Raw genomic sequence first — 14,495 nt, 5'->3', positions numbered from 1 at the left:
TTTCATTGAGAGACGAGGAAAGTGGGACTCCGAGACCACTTACTTCTCAGTTGGGGCAAACAGAAAACTGCAGAGCTGAGAAGCTAGGTCTCCTGAGTTCCAGTTCCACATTCTGCTTACTATCAGACGATAACAAATAATAACGTTCATAATAGTTATTGATGATGACGATACTCCACTGATGAGCCCTTTCTGAGTCCTAGACTCCACTATGCCCCTCATAGGCATTATCACATTTACTCCTCACAATAAACAATGGGGTAAGCATCCTATATTCTTCCGTTTGACAGATGAGGAATCAGATGCTCCTAGGAGCAAAGTGTCCCCATTAAGGCAGCAAAATCAGGACTTGGTCCAAGCCTTTGTTCTGAACAACTATCCTGCACCATGCCTACTTCAGAAATGGGATGTCTCACCTCAAATAGTTTTATCCTCTTTAGCTGAAGCCATAATTAGAGCCTCATTTGCTTTTGGATAATTGGCTTTCCTCTTCTCTTCACTTTGGTGTCTGGTTCCACTTGGGCAGTTGCTCCAGCCTGGAGGTTGTCACACTCAGCAAATCCACTTTGGCTGCCCAGGGCTAATGAGGGCTCTCAGTGTGGTTGCATTTAAGTGCCTGGTCTTACAGAGAATGTCCGCACACAGACACACCCCCTACCATCAAGAATGACAGTTCAGTTGTGAAAACACATCCTTTCCAAATTGGATCATGCCACTCCAGCTCCATATGAAAGGACCATGTGGTCTGCTTTATGCTGTGTCTATCACATAAGGAGAAAGCAAAATCCTGTGTGTGTGTGTGTGTGTGTGTGTGTGTGTGTAAAGGGAGAGAGAAGGGAGAGTGAAACACTGGGCAAGCACTGAGAAAGCTGGGTGAGATTCACGCCCAACAGCAAAGAAATAATGAGCAAAGAAGACAATGATTTATTTTTAAGACCATGAATTCCAGTAAGTTTTTCTATCATAAAATTAAGCGAATTCAAATTTCTCTAAATGGGAAAATAGTAAAATTGGTTATAGCCCATCTATACAACAGAGTCCCATGAAATCCTAAAAAAATAGCTTGGAAAATTTTTCTCAAAAATTCTATGATAAAAGCAGATTACAAACTTGGTAAATCATTATGACAATTATATAAAACATGCATAGTATAAAAGAGAGGAAGAATAAACAGTGATGATCTAAATCAGATCATAGGTGCTTTTCTATATTTCTAAATGTTCTATAAAAATTCATGTTTTGATAACTCTAATTTCTATAAACGATGCATGTCATTTTTTTCCAACATTGGACCAGCATTCCCAGGAGTAAACTCAGTAGAATTTATGGTGTGGGCTTAGCCCCCATTAGCAAGGGAGAGTGTCAGGCAAGGATGAACCCAAAGTTCTCCAGAGGATTGAACGGCATTGGTCTGCAGCGACACATGCTCCAGCTCCGACATGCCAAGGTCTCCCCACAGACTGTTCTCCAGAGAAGGCCTATATCACACTCACTATTCTCTAATGTTCACTGACATCCCATCTCCTCTGTACCCTTGATTCCAACATTCCAAAAGCACTGTTCTCACTGAATTCTGGTCGTAGTTATTCTGGAAAGGTTATTTATAAATAATCCTATAAATTTATTAAATCTTTTGTTATAAATTTACACCAGACACTGTTGTCCTGTGTCCATATGTGGGTTTTATTTGGCCTGCATATTGTTTTTTTAATATCAGACTTCACATAAAAAAGCATTTAGGGGACTTCTCTTTAAAAAAAATTGATGTGGCAGCAAGCAATTGGCACTGATTGGCGGCTGTCATATACACCCATAACACAGACTCTGCCTCAGTCCTCACCACTCCCTATAGTCTCCCCACCTTGCACTGAGTGTTCATCGATCATTTCTACTCTTCTTTCCTTTGTAATAGAGAAATACTCCTATACTTGTCTCTGTCCAAGGCGGGGAAATGAATGAATGACCAAATAGCACTGTGTTTTAGGAAAAAATGAAAGGAGTCACACTTCTTTGTTAAGAAAAAGTTCTTACATGGAAAGTTCTTACATGTTGAATAGGCACATAAAATATCTGTTGTAAAAATTTAACATTAGAAATATATATTTGATAAGTTAATCTTATCAAATGGCATAACAACCATGACCTTGCTCCTCATTTCTATTACCTTCATGGCCTGTATGAGCTTAAGTTTGAAGACTTTTGGGGTAATTCTTTTCTTTCCTCACTGCAACTGAGTGGGTAGAAACCCTTCTGTGCCAGATGCTATACTGCACTGCAGCTCAGACAGTGCACTTTAAAATCAGATAGGTTAGAGTCTACAGCCACACCACCCTGAACAAGCCTGATCCCTTCTGATCTCGGAAACTAAGCAGGGTCAGGCCTGGTTAGTACTTGGATGGGAGACCACCTAGGAAGACCAAGTGCCATAGGCATAAAAAATAAAAAATAAGAGATTGTAAGATGATAAGGTCCTTGCAATCTGTGAGATCAACCAAGGGTTGCCTCACCAAATAAATAAGTAAGTAAGTAAGTAAGAAGTAAGTAAGTAAGTAAAATAAAATAAAATAAAATCAGATAGGCCCCAACTGGAATCCTGGCCGTGACAGACAACTTGGTATGTGACTGTTGGCAAGTTTCTCAACCTCTCTAACCTTTGGTTTCCTCATTTATAATCCCGGGATATGCATACCTACACTTTACAAAGATGTCATGATAATGAAACAAGATCATGTGTGGAAAGCTTAGCATAGTACCAGGCACAGAATAATGGTTAAATAAATGGTGGCCAGAACATTATTGATTATTATATTTCTTTCATATTCCTTGTGGCACAATGCTGCTACATTTTTAGATTTTCAATAAATATTACTGGAATTGAAATGAATCTGCAGCTGTTTTTCAATTCAACTGTATTGTGGTCTTAAGGGAAAAACTTCCTTCTATTCTAGGAAGATGTTGGGGGAAAAATCAGCAAAATCAAACTTAAACAGATCAACAGAAGTCTCAGAATGTTCCAAAACCTGACTCACTATAATTCAAACCATGTATGACTATAATTTCACAATGAAAATAAAAAACAATTTGGAGTAAACATATAACCTTTTAAAGATTTACATAAGCTCCCTCATTAAATGTGTTTCCACGTATACAAAGAATCATTCCAAAATTGGAAAAGAACCCCATGGAACGTGGATTGAAAGGTACCAGAAGAGCCTGATTTTGCTATTCTCTAGCTTTAATGAGGTAAAATATTTTTGTAAAATTGCAGAATAGTTGGTTTGGATTGCCATTAAAGAAGTGATCTGGGACCCTCCGCCCCCTGCCCAATTAAATTGTACTTTATAATGTCATTAAAAGCTGCTATTCTAAGTATTTTTGGAGGTTCAAAAGGGATTCTTTTCTTTGATTATATGCCAGTTTTTTTTTAACTTCAGCCAAAAAAGGACACTTTCATAAATCTCTCTTGGATTTGTTCTGCAGCTTATTAAATCACTGTCTTCTCTGATTCTGGATCTGAAAGCTTCTTTTTGAGATTGAATTTTATGATCAGTCACATTGAAAAGGGAAAAGATGTGAAGGACAGCCCCTTCTCAGATCTCGGGAGTGTAGAAGGGGCGTTTTGGAACTGGATGTGGCTTTGTAACACTGTATTTGGGAGGACTAAACCCCTACCTGAAGATCTTTGATGCCTCTAAATGCTCTGATGAGAAAAAACTTAGGTCTTCAAAACTCGACAGCTCTTTATTAAAAAAATAAATTGGCTCCAGTGCATAACCTCTTCCAGAGTTCTGAGGATCTGAACTGGCTGTACAGCCTAGAGGTCACCATACAATTTCCCTTCATCTGTTTAACCTTCTATGAAATGGTCTCATTCCATGCTCCCAGACCAGGTAGAACATTTAGAAGTGTTTGGGGCAATACACGAGAAGAGGGGTTTTTAGGCATTAAATGGTATTAGAAAGCTTCCCCAATATTATCATCATGCATCAAAGAATGATTTTTAAACTCATAGATTTTCACTGTTGGTAGAGTGCCAGAAAATCTCATTTGATCATATGATTTTATAGTTATTCTACAGAGGTTAAGTGGCTTGCCCAAGTTGTGCAGTGACTGAGACCATGTACATTAGTGTTTGGCACAGATGCATAACAGGTTCTCAATGAACATCAGCTGCTGTTTCCACTGCTGATACTATTGTTGTTGCTGTTTTTCAGGTCTCCTTACTCTCAGCTCAGTAATCTTCTTATCGGATACATAAACTACAAGAAGTTTGCCCTATGAGCCCAAGTAACTTCTTGCTATATGAAAAATTATCTTTCATTTATGACTTTTTTCATAATCGAGAAGGTCCAAGGCTAGAGAAGTGCTATATCTTGGCACATAATTCCCTGGACACCAACATAATACAGGAGCCTAATTTGGGGCATGCCTTGGGAAGGAGGGGCTGTCCCTTTTTCCTGACCTTTCAGATGCTTCAGCTATCAACTAGCACTAGCACAGATGAACTACACCCTGGGGACAAGGGGCTGAATCCTGGCTCCAGCAACCCTGCTGTCAAGTCTCCAGGGAAGAGCAATGTCCTGGAAATGCAAAATGACACTGACATGGAGAAAAAAGAGATTGCCCCACACTCGAAACTGGAAACGACGTATGGCCAAACGGAAAACAAACAAACAAATCAGATTCCTGCCTCACGCCATGTGTTTTATATAAACATAAGCTCTATAAGTCGATTAGAAACCTGTGCATCAAAAATAAAATTATAAAATTCTTAGAAAAATTTTAAATGAAAAGCTATTAGACTTTGGAATTAAGAAAGACTTCTCAAACAAGAAACAAAAAGACTCAACTAAATTTGTATTAGAAAAAATACATTTAAGTAAATGAAAAGAGAAGTGAGAAGTGTAAACATGTGGAGAAGTTATTCATACTACATAAAATCAGCAAAATATGAGCATGAAGAATATATAAAATATCCTGCAAACCAATAAGAAAAATACAACCAACCCAGTAGAAAAATGAACAAAAGAACGGACAGACATATCACAGACATGAAATACAAGTGGCGAAGAAGCATAAAACAAGATTATCAGCATCACTGGCGATTAAGGAAATGCAAATCAAGACAGTGACAACGTATTTTACATTCTTTTTTGGCCAAAATGAACAAGTGAGACCATAGCCAGCATTGAAGAGCATGTGGATCCACAGGGTCTCTCATGCCTGACTAGTAGTGATATAAATTAATGCCTCCACCTTTGAAAAACAGGTTAGCACTATCTTCTGAAGCTAAATATTCACATCCCCTCTAGCCAAGCAAATCCTCTAGTAGTTGTGTCCAAAAGATTCTCTTGAACCTTTACCACAGACATGTACAAGAATCTTCTTAGCAGCAGTATTTACAATAGGAAAAAAAAAACCTAAAAAACTGAAACAATCCAAATGCCTAAAATTGAAAACATGACTGAATAAACTCTAGTTTATTCACACAATAGAATTTTCTACAGTCGTCAAAACAGTGAACGCTAGCGACCTGTTATAGAGACGAATCTTAGTATATTAATTGAAAAAAGTATGCCCACCAAATTACTCATAGTTCCATACCCTTACTATAAAATTAAAATGACCAAAACACTAGGAATATATATAGAAACAATAAAAGCGTATAAAAAAGAAAGCAGTGGAATGATTGATTAACAAAAGATTTAAGACTGTGGTTACCTTAGGTAAAGAAAGAGAGCCACATGGTTACATGTAATTGATCGTTTAAGTTTCTAGTTTCTTTTTGGGTGGTGAGTGCATGGATGCTTAATTTATTAAAATGACTAACCAAATCCGTAAATAAATAAAAGCAGGCTCTTGTGTGGTCCAATGATGAGGTATGTCATGAATCAAGCACAAGGACAATTTCTGTACAACTGAGGTCCTTTCCTTCCATTTTTTTTTTTTTTTTTTTTTTTTTTTTTACAAAACACTGGCCAATAATAATGATGTATTTTACTGCCAAGTTCCACGGACTAGTTTCTGAGAGCTGTTATTAGTCAGACCCTAAGCAGACTGGGCACATAAAGAAATATAACACATCCTTTATCCATAAGGAGTTCACTTCATCAGCAGAGACAATCACATAAACAGACAAGTGAGAGAATAAAATCTTAAGTATCAATACGAGTTGGTGCTATGCGCTGTGGAAGCCACTTCTCTCTGCCCACACTGCTTTCCTTCCCCTTACTCAGGCTTCACGAGCTATGCTTCCAACTAGAGAGGGGTCAGTCAAGGGGCCACCTACATCAGAATCCCCTTGGAGGGCTGATATCAGGCATGCCCCTGGCCCCCTCCAAGACCTTCAGCTTCAGAATCTTTGGGTAGGGTCCAGGATTCTACAGTTTTAACAATCTCCCCCAGCACACTTAAAGTTTGAGGGAGCTCCCGCTCAGAGGTTCTGGACCATCTTTAATCCCCTTTGTCAATCCAGGGTAACATTCTGAACCTACTAAGCTTCCTATCAGTCAGGCACCCTGGCAGCTGGTTCACTTTTATAGCCCCCGGGAAGAGAGATGAGGAAGGTTTCTTCAGAAAAGAAGAGGGAGAGGAAGGGCCAGAGGTCCCTTTGCCTAATGTTGAGACCTGAAGACACAAGACATGTGTGTCCTAACACTCCTTAAACTAAAGTCCCAGAGAAAGCCATTTTTGATAGATTGTAAGAAAAGTCAAAGGCAGAATCTTTCTTTCCTTTCCTAATTGGGTCGGTGGGACCCAGTCCCAGAAGCCATTTGGAGAGGGGAGGGGACTGTTTTGAATCAGAAAGACTGGTTAAATCTGAAGCCACAAGATATTCTTGATTGAAAAAATTTAAGCTGTCACGGTACAAAGTGAGATGGAGACTTAGCAAGATTAGATTAGATTATGAACGAACAAAAACAAGAAGCTTCATCATCTTTGCACATGGAGCATGGTGCAAAACTCTTCCAGCCTGCAGTAGTCGCGTCTCCATTCCCTCCCCAGAGCCTGGCCTGCAGTGGGGTCTGAGCTGGAATGCCTAAGACATCAGGGAGGACTCACTGCAGACCTGATGCCTCGGTTGGGTCTTAGAGAGGGTAGAAATTACTAGTGTGTCTGGGTGGGGGAAGGGAATGGGGAGGCAGTAGAAGGTGTTCCAGGTAGTATATGCAAAGAAGAGAATTGCAGAAGGGCATGTATGGTGCCAGGAAAGATGAGAAGCCAGCCACAAGGCTGGCATGCACCCTGGGAAAAAGAGGACTTGTTCCCTTACTGCCTTTTCCTTCAGGACAGTTTTAGTTCCCCGGCTGGTGTAGACACCCTGGCCCGCTTACAGGGCTGCTTGCTGCAGGAGAGCTGTGCTCTGAAAAGCTACAGTGACACAGCAACCACTGGCATCAAATCACGTCTCCTGGCCAGGCAAAGGTCCCCGTGCGCAGTTGTCAGAGTGGCCTGGCACTTAGAACAGGGGCAGGGAGTGAGGGATGGAAGAAAAAAATCCCTCAGGAAGAATGTGAGGCACATTTTCTTATACAGAGAAGAAAACATTTCCAACAAAAAAAAAAAATAGACATTATCTTCTCTTTTTTATCTATTATGAGAATAAAGCATGGCATGGTAGAAAGAAGATGGGTTTCGTTATTCAAATGACTTGTGTCCTGAATCCAGCTCTAACACTACCTGTGAGTGACAGAGAGGGTATTTGTCAAATATTCCACGTGTGTTGCTTCACTTCCCAGATTCGCTTGCAGCTAGGTTGGGAACATGTGAAGGGTTTTGGCCAATGGACTGTGGATGGAATCAGTAGGTGTCACTTTCAGGCTGAAAGTTAGAGCAACTGCGTTTCCTGGACTCCCTCTCTTCCCTGCTCAGGGAGGCCATGGGTACCAGATGACATAGCTTCAGGAGGGAACAAAAGACATATGACTTTCATCAGATTTTACACAAGAAAGGAATAAACCTTTGCACTGTTAAACCATTAAGATTTGGGGATCGATTTGCTACCCAGCATCACATAGCCCCGTACACTCGTACCCAAATACGTTGTGTAACCTTTGGTCTCATTGGGATGAGGGTTACTTGGCCCTCCAGGCCCTGGTTTCCCCATTTACAAGATAGGGGTAATAATACCTATGTAATTGAAATGTTGTAAGAATATATGTATATGTCCTATGTAGCACCTAATGTAATTAAATTATTTAATTAATATATCTGTTAAAATACTGTTAAAATACTGTTGATATTATTATTATTATTGTGGTTATTATTGTGATATAATAGATACTTTTAAAAGAGCAGCAACTGAGTCAGGCATTCTGCTAGTTGTCTTACAAACATTATCTCATTTTTGTAGTTAAAGACACCAAGGCTCAAGGAGGTTACTTGTTTAGAGGAACATCGCTAGTAAGTAACCAAGGCGCGATCATAAACGAGGATTGCCTAAATCAAAAGTCCATATTCTAACAGCAGCATTCCTACTCATATCTTCCAGATGCGGAGCCCTGGAGGCTCAGAGATGTTACATAAACTCACCAAGAAAGCAACAACTGCTGCAGGGAGAGGACTTGCCTCTACTCTTTTAGAAACGAATAATTCCCTACGGCAGCGGTCCCCAACCTTTCTGGCACCAGGGACATGTGCTCCTGTGAGAATCTAAGGCCTGATGATCTGAGGTGGAGCCAAGGCAGTGATGCCTAGCGCTGAGGAGCAGCCACAAATACAGATGAAGCTTACCCACCCACCGCTCATCTGCTGCCGTGCAGCCCGCTTCTGAACAGGCCATGGACTGGTACCAGCCACGACCCGGAGGTTGGAGTCCCTGGCCCTATGGCATTAGACCCCTTTCTCACAGTAGTTCAACCCATTGTGAACTAAGGTCTCAGCAGCTCCGGATACTGTGGGCAACAGGTAAAAAGGGGGAAAAGGAGGAAGCTAAGTCTTGATAAAGGGAAAACTGAATGCTTTGTGTTCAGAGAACAACTTCTCAATAAAATTTCCAAAGAAAAACGCACTAGCTGAAAATGAACATTGAAATAACTTCCAGATCACTGTCTGGTCTCTGTCTCTGTCTCTCTCCTTCTCTCTGCCTCTGTCTGTCTATTTTTCTATCTCATTGTCTCCGTTCTCTCTCTCTGTCTCTCTGTCTTTGTGCTCTCGCTCTCGCTCTTCTCCCCCAAACCTCCCTCTTTGTTTGTTTTGGAAGTTGAGAAAAACGAGCAATGTGGATGCTAAAGCAGTTTACACTGAACCAGATGGTGCATCTGATTAGCATCAGACTAAAAAGACACATTACTTAGAGATTCGGTTCTCATAGGGACAAATCTGTTCCAAAGGCGCAGAAGGTTTGGTTTCCTCGCAGGCTCCCCTCAGAGCTTTCAGGGCCTATCTATCCATCCTTTCTCCCATCGTCACCACCAGGCAAGTCTGAACTTGGGTTGGAGAAGACGGCAAATTAGTCTCCACAGATTTCCTTGTTCTCTCACTGAACCCTGAAGTCATTCACGCAGGGCAAGTCACTCCCTGTGAGACCTTGGCTGCTGGTGACTCCTGACTCCCTCATACTCCAGACTAACAAGCCACATTATGCCACTGTGTCTGAGCCACAACCCAGTGAGATGCATGCTGTGGTTATTTCTTCTTTACAGATGAGGAAATTGAGACTTAAAAGGATTAGGTCATTTACTAAACATCACAAATCAAGTAAAAGTTGAGGCTAATTGCCTCCATGAGAGCAAAGGGGGTAAGTGAATGAGTATGTGTTGTGTGTGTGTGTGTGTGTGCACGTGCGTGTGTGTTTTAAAAGAGCCCAAGGAGCAAACCGTCCTACAAGATGGCTGTCAGTTACCGCTAACTCTGTAACTACATCGAGGCTGCACCAAGGTAAACAACTATGTGAGAAACCATAAGCAGCTCTCCCTGATCTATACCTCTTCTTCCAGGGAACCACAGCATGGGCCCTCTGTAAAAAAAAAAAAAAAAAAACCTCTAGAAAAGTGAAATAAAAACTGAAGAAACCATTCAAAGCCAGAATGGGAAAAACATACAGACCAAAACCCTTTTATTCATTAAGTCCTGCGCTTCTCAGACCCTGAGGAAAAACACGTAGCTCCCAGGGAAACAAGGAAGCTCGGCTTAGAGTTACATGCCACTATCAAACATGAAGGGACTCCCTATTGCAAGAAATCTGAAGATCAGGATTGAAGTTGAAAAAAGGAACGGAGCAGCAGGAATAATAACCACAGCACCAGTAACAACAGCAACCGCTCCGTGTGGGACATTAAGCAGAGATAAGCACTTTAAATGCACTATCTGTCTCATTAGCCCACACAGCAACAGTCTAAGACAGATACCCCCCACCCCCATTTTATAGATGAACTTACTGAGCATCAGAGAGGCTAAGTAAATTGCCATCATCACACAGCTGATAAAGGACTGAATCAAGAATCCAACCGAGGCCTGGTGAGACCCAAAAACCAGTGCCCTTAACCAGTAAATCTCCCCTTCTCCATAAACTTGTCCTGAAGAGTGGCCAACAGAATAGTCTGCCAACATTTCAGAAAGTGCCTAAAAGCCTTCTGCCCTCTGCTTGACGCCAATACAAATGTTCAAGGCTGGGCGTACACGCCGTGTCACTGACAACATCCCAGGCAACGTGCACATCTGGCAGCTAAATGAGCACAGGCTCAAAGCAAATCACATCCCTGAGGCAGAGGACACATCACAGACAGAAGAACAAGAGGGATTTCATTACAGCTTAGACTTGGCCAAGGGATCAAACGCACCTTATTGAAGGGTATAAAGAGAGATGCTCACCCAAGAGCCACAGACCCCCTGGAAGCATATATAAACTTGGATTGCATTCATTTGGAACTGGAGCACTTGAGAAAGGGGATGAGCTGAAGTTTCCCCTTGAGATTATTTTGGGAAGAGAGTTGACTTAGCAAATAAACAGTAGAAAGAGTTACCTTAAGCTGTGCATAAGAGCATACTGCTTTCATCTGTGAGCCGAGGATGTTCATACATTACCTCCACTTTAAAATGGGTCCCCAAAGCACCCTCTGTTCACCTATTTGTAGTGTCTGTATGTATTAAAGGTCAGAATTCTGCATTTCTTTTGTAACTGTGCACAACACTGGGCTGGCCTTCTGTCTGTTAATATTAATCACAGGGTTTTAACTGAATCTGAAACTCAGAGACACAGCAGGACTGGTGAGAAGCAGCTGTCCAGCTTGACCTGTGATTATGCTAACCCTCAGGGGACACCACCCAGCCCATGGGATGTGACTCCACTAAAGGAATTACACTGACTTCCAGCAGGCTGGAACTGACACCACGTGCCCCATCCAGGACGGTGTAGCACTCCACCTGGCCTTGATGCTAAGCGGGGCCCCTGACAAGGATGGCAGCTCTGAACAATGAAGGTGAGCCAAGCAGCCCTGCTCTCTGATGCCTGTGCAGCACCACATGCAGTTAGAGTCATCCCTGTCACGGCCCTAGGACGGGACTCAATTCATCTCTACAGTGATACCACCTGAAATCCAAGAAGGAACTGCCAGGGCAGGAAGGGGCAGGCATATTTCAAAGCTTTTAGAGTGAGGGTAGTTCATTCTGATGTGGAAGTCAGAACTTGAAAACCACAGAAAGCTCACTTAAAAAAAAAAATCTAATGCTGCAAGAAATACAACATGACTTAGCAGGATTAGTTTCTAATCACACTGCACGAGTTACCTTACACAAACAAACCATATATGTATTGCATTAATCTGTTGTCGCATACTACAGACATGAATATAAAAATCACAAGAACACTGTTCTTCACAAGTCCTTCTCTTATCCTTAACTCCAGGGATTCTGACAGCAATTGTGCATGTGCCACGTTAACTACGCACTGGGAAAAAAATCTTTGCAGTGAAGTGGTTCCTGAATATTTCTGTAATTACCAGGCAATTTACATAAATATTCAAGCTTCACGCTGAATAAGTTCTAGTTGGGTGATGATTGATCCTCTGCTTTCTAAGACCTCTTGCTCCTTGCATATTTTCCTTTTCATTTTATCACTGACACCAGTACGGGTAGAGAGGAATTTAAAATCGGAAAGGTTGATCTTAGGCTATGGAAAACGTTGCTGATCCTCGAGAGTCATTGCTCTCACCCTCACAGACAGGCGTGATGTCAGGAGTGCTGAGTGTGGCTGGAGACGAGGTGGACGGTGAACAACGACTCCTCAGTTCTGTCTGCTCGTATCATGAGAAGATGCGGCCATCTAGCTCACCGAGCTCAAAACCGGAGGGCTCCTGACAGTGGACTAGGGGTCAGAGGACTGGTGGTTGTCAGAGATCAGTTTGCGTGATTAGAACCTCGACCACAACTCCTGCCCGAAGCCGCTGCCATGCCCTGTTCTCCAGGAAATACCACCAAGTGAGGAAAGGCGAGCACAGAGCAGTTGTGTAATATGCTCCTATTTGAGTAATAATAGTAGTAGACGACCAGGGGAAAAGATGAAATATACAGGTGGCATCTAAACAACACGGTTTTGAACTGCACAGGTCCACTTAAACATAGATTTTTTTTTCAATTGACCCGTGCACTTCAGTTGACCCTCACAGTTCAAACCCGTGTCGTTAAAGGGCAACTCCGTGGTTGGGAATCCGTATATCCCGAGGCTCAACTTGAGTTACATGCGGATTCTGGAAGACGCAGGCAGTTGGAGCCTCTCACCCCCGCGTGTTCTAGGGCCTGCTGTATTTGCATTTGACTGCGTATGTACAGAGTGTCCCCGATGCAAACGCAAGCAACTGGAACTGCTGGTTGCCTCTAGAGACAGGATCTGAGGGGCTATGCACAGGTCTGGAGGGACCCTTCGCATGCGGCACCCTTTCATGCCTTGGCATTTTGATCCATGTAAACGTATCACCTATTCAAAAATAATTTACACTTTTAAAAACTAAAAGAGAAAACTAATTCCTACTTGCTCAGAATCTCTGAGATGGGTCTCAAGACAGGTTTTAACAAGCTCTCTAGATTCTTGCACTTGAGATTTTGAGAACTGCATTATAGGGTCTTTTTACTGAAAAGAACTTCACCTAATTCCTCTCAAGTTGAAACTATAAACCATACAGGGAAAAACCTCACAGCAGAATGACCTGAAGTATCTCACTCCAAATTTACCATCTAATTAAACCTTCTCAGGAGAGACAGACAATGCAAACTAATGTTTCCTAAAATCAGTTTAGATTCTGACGTCTAAGTTGTCAGCTACTTTTGCATTTATTCAGACTAAAGGAGTTGTTGCCGTTTTAGTAACCGGCAGGTTGTTCTGCCCTGCCAAGCACGTGAGGAACACGGAGTACGTAGGGTTTATGGCCCCACCCACCTGCCCAGAATGCTTTGCACTCACCTTGCTTTTTAAACAGGTTGCTCTGGACTATCTCATTCATGGACTGGACTTTCTGCTTCTGGAGTTTCACAGGGGGGATGCAGGTGTAGAACTCATAAAGGAGTTGGCTGAGGGCAGGAAAAACGGGAGCACGGAGAGCCAGTTAGACCAATGTCTCCCTCCTCATGGCATTTAGAGTTCTTCCCCCGACTCTCAGCTCCCTTGTCCCCCCACCCCACAATTCCTGGCAGAGCATCAGGTGCAGAGTAAGGCTTCAATAAATACGTGTAGTTGGTGTTGGTGTTGGTGTTGAATACTAATAGTATCCACAGAGATGTGAAAATCTGAAAGAAACACCAATAACCCTGAGCATTTACTATGTATCAGGCACAGGCTTTGCCTTTTACAACAATTATGCCATTTAAACCTCACAACTCTGTGAGGTAGATCCAATACTTATCTCAATTTTACAAGTGGGAAAACTAAGATTTAGTAAGGTTAACTAACTTTCCCAAGGTTACAGAGTTTGAAAAGGTTACAGGGCGGTCAAAGAAACAAGGGTTTAAAACCAGGTCCTCACTTCATTACCATACCATTTTATTTACTAATATTTGATGCTTAGCAATGCTTTATGATAAGTCTTAAAATAAAAAAAAAATCCTTAATTTTAAGAAGCTATGAAAAGTTGTGGGTTAGAACAAGTCTGGGACATGAAAAGAAGATAGTTCTTCCCAAAAAGAATGAAAATAAAAATAGCGATGAAACAAAATTGTAGCCCCCGTCAGCTTTCAAAAATAAGCTCGTTGCATTCATCCATTCTTTGAAGTACTTATTAAGCATCTACTTAATGTGTGAAAATGTGAAGAGCAGTGGGGACACAATGGGAACATACTTGGTCCCAGGTAATATGGAACTTATATCCTAATGGAGGTCCACAAACAACACAGAAGTAAACAAATCAATACAAGGCGATATACACAGTGAAGAAAATAAATAGGGAGTTGTGTCAGAGAGAAATGGTGCAGGGACCTGGGGAGGAATTTAATTTATTTACAGAGGTAGCTTCTCTAGGAAAATTGCATTTAGTTTAAGACCAGAAATATGAGAAGAAGCCAGCAGA

The 14,495-nt window shown here is 41.7% G+C and overlaps 1 protein-coding gene and 1 pseudogene across 1 annotated transcript in view; one reads left to right on the top strand and one right to left on the bottom strand.

Moving 5' to 3' along the window:
* Positions 1–14,495, bottom strand: part of DOCK2 (dedicator of cytokinesis 2) — a 366,360-nt gene that overhangs the window by 255,872 nt on the left and 95,993 nt on the right. Inside the window, exon 25 of the mRNA XM_039876355.1 lies at positions 13,397–13,503. Coding sequence (XP_039732289.1) covers positions 13,397–13,503 — 107 coding nt within the window. The remainder of the gene's footprint in view (positions 1–13,396; positions 13,504–14,495) is intronic.
* On the top strand, positions 2,314–2,432 carry LOC120616784 (uncharacterized; annotated as a pseudogene).

The sequence above is a fragment of the Pteropus medius genome, unplaced genomic scaffold, assembly GCF_902729225.1.
Source record: "Pteropus medius unplaced genomic scaffold, Ma_sr-lr_union100, whole genome shotgun sequence".
Classification (NCBI taxonomy): Eukaryota; Metazoa; Chordata; class Mammalia; order Chiroptera; family Pteropodidae; genus Pteropus; species Pteropus medius.
The sequence above is the reverse complement of the archived record's forward strand: the minus strand, read 5'-3'. Positions and strand labels throughout refer to the sequence as shown.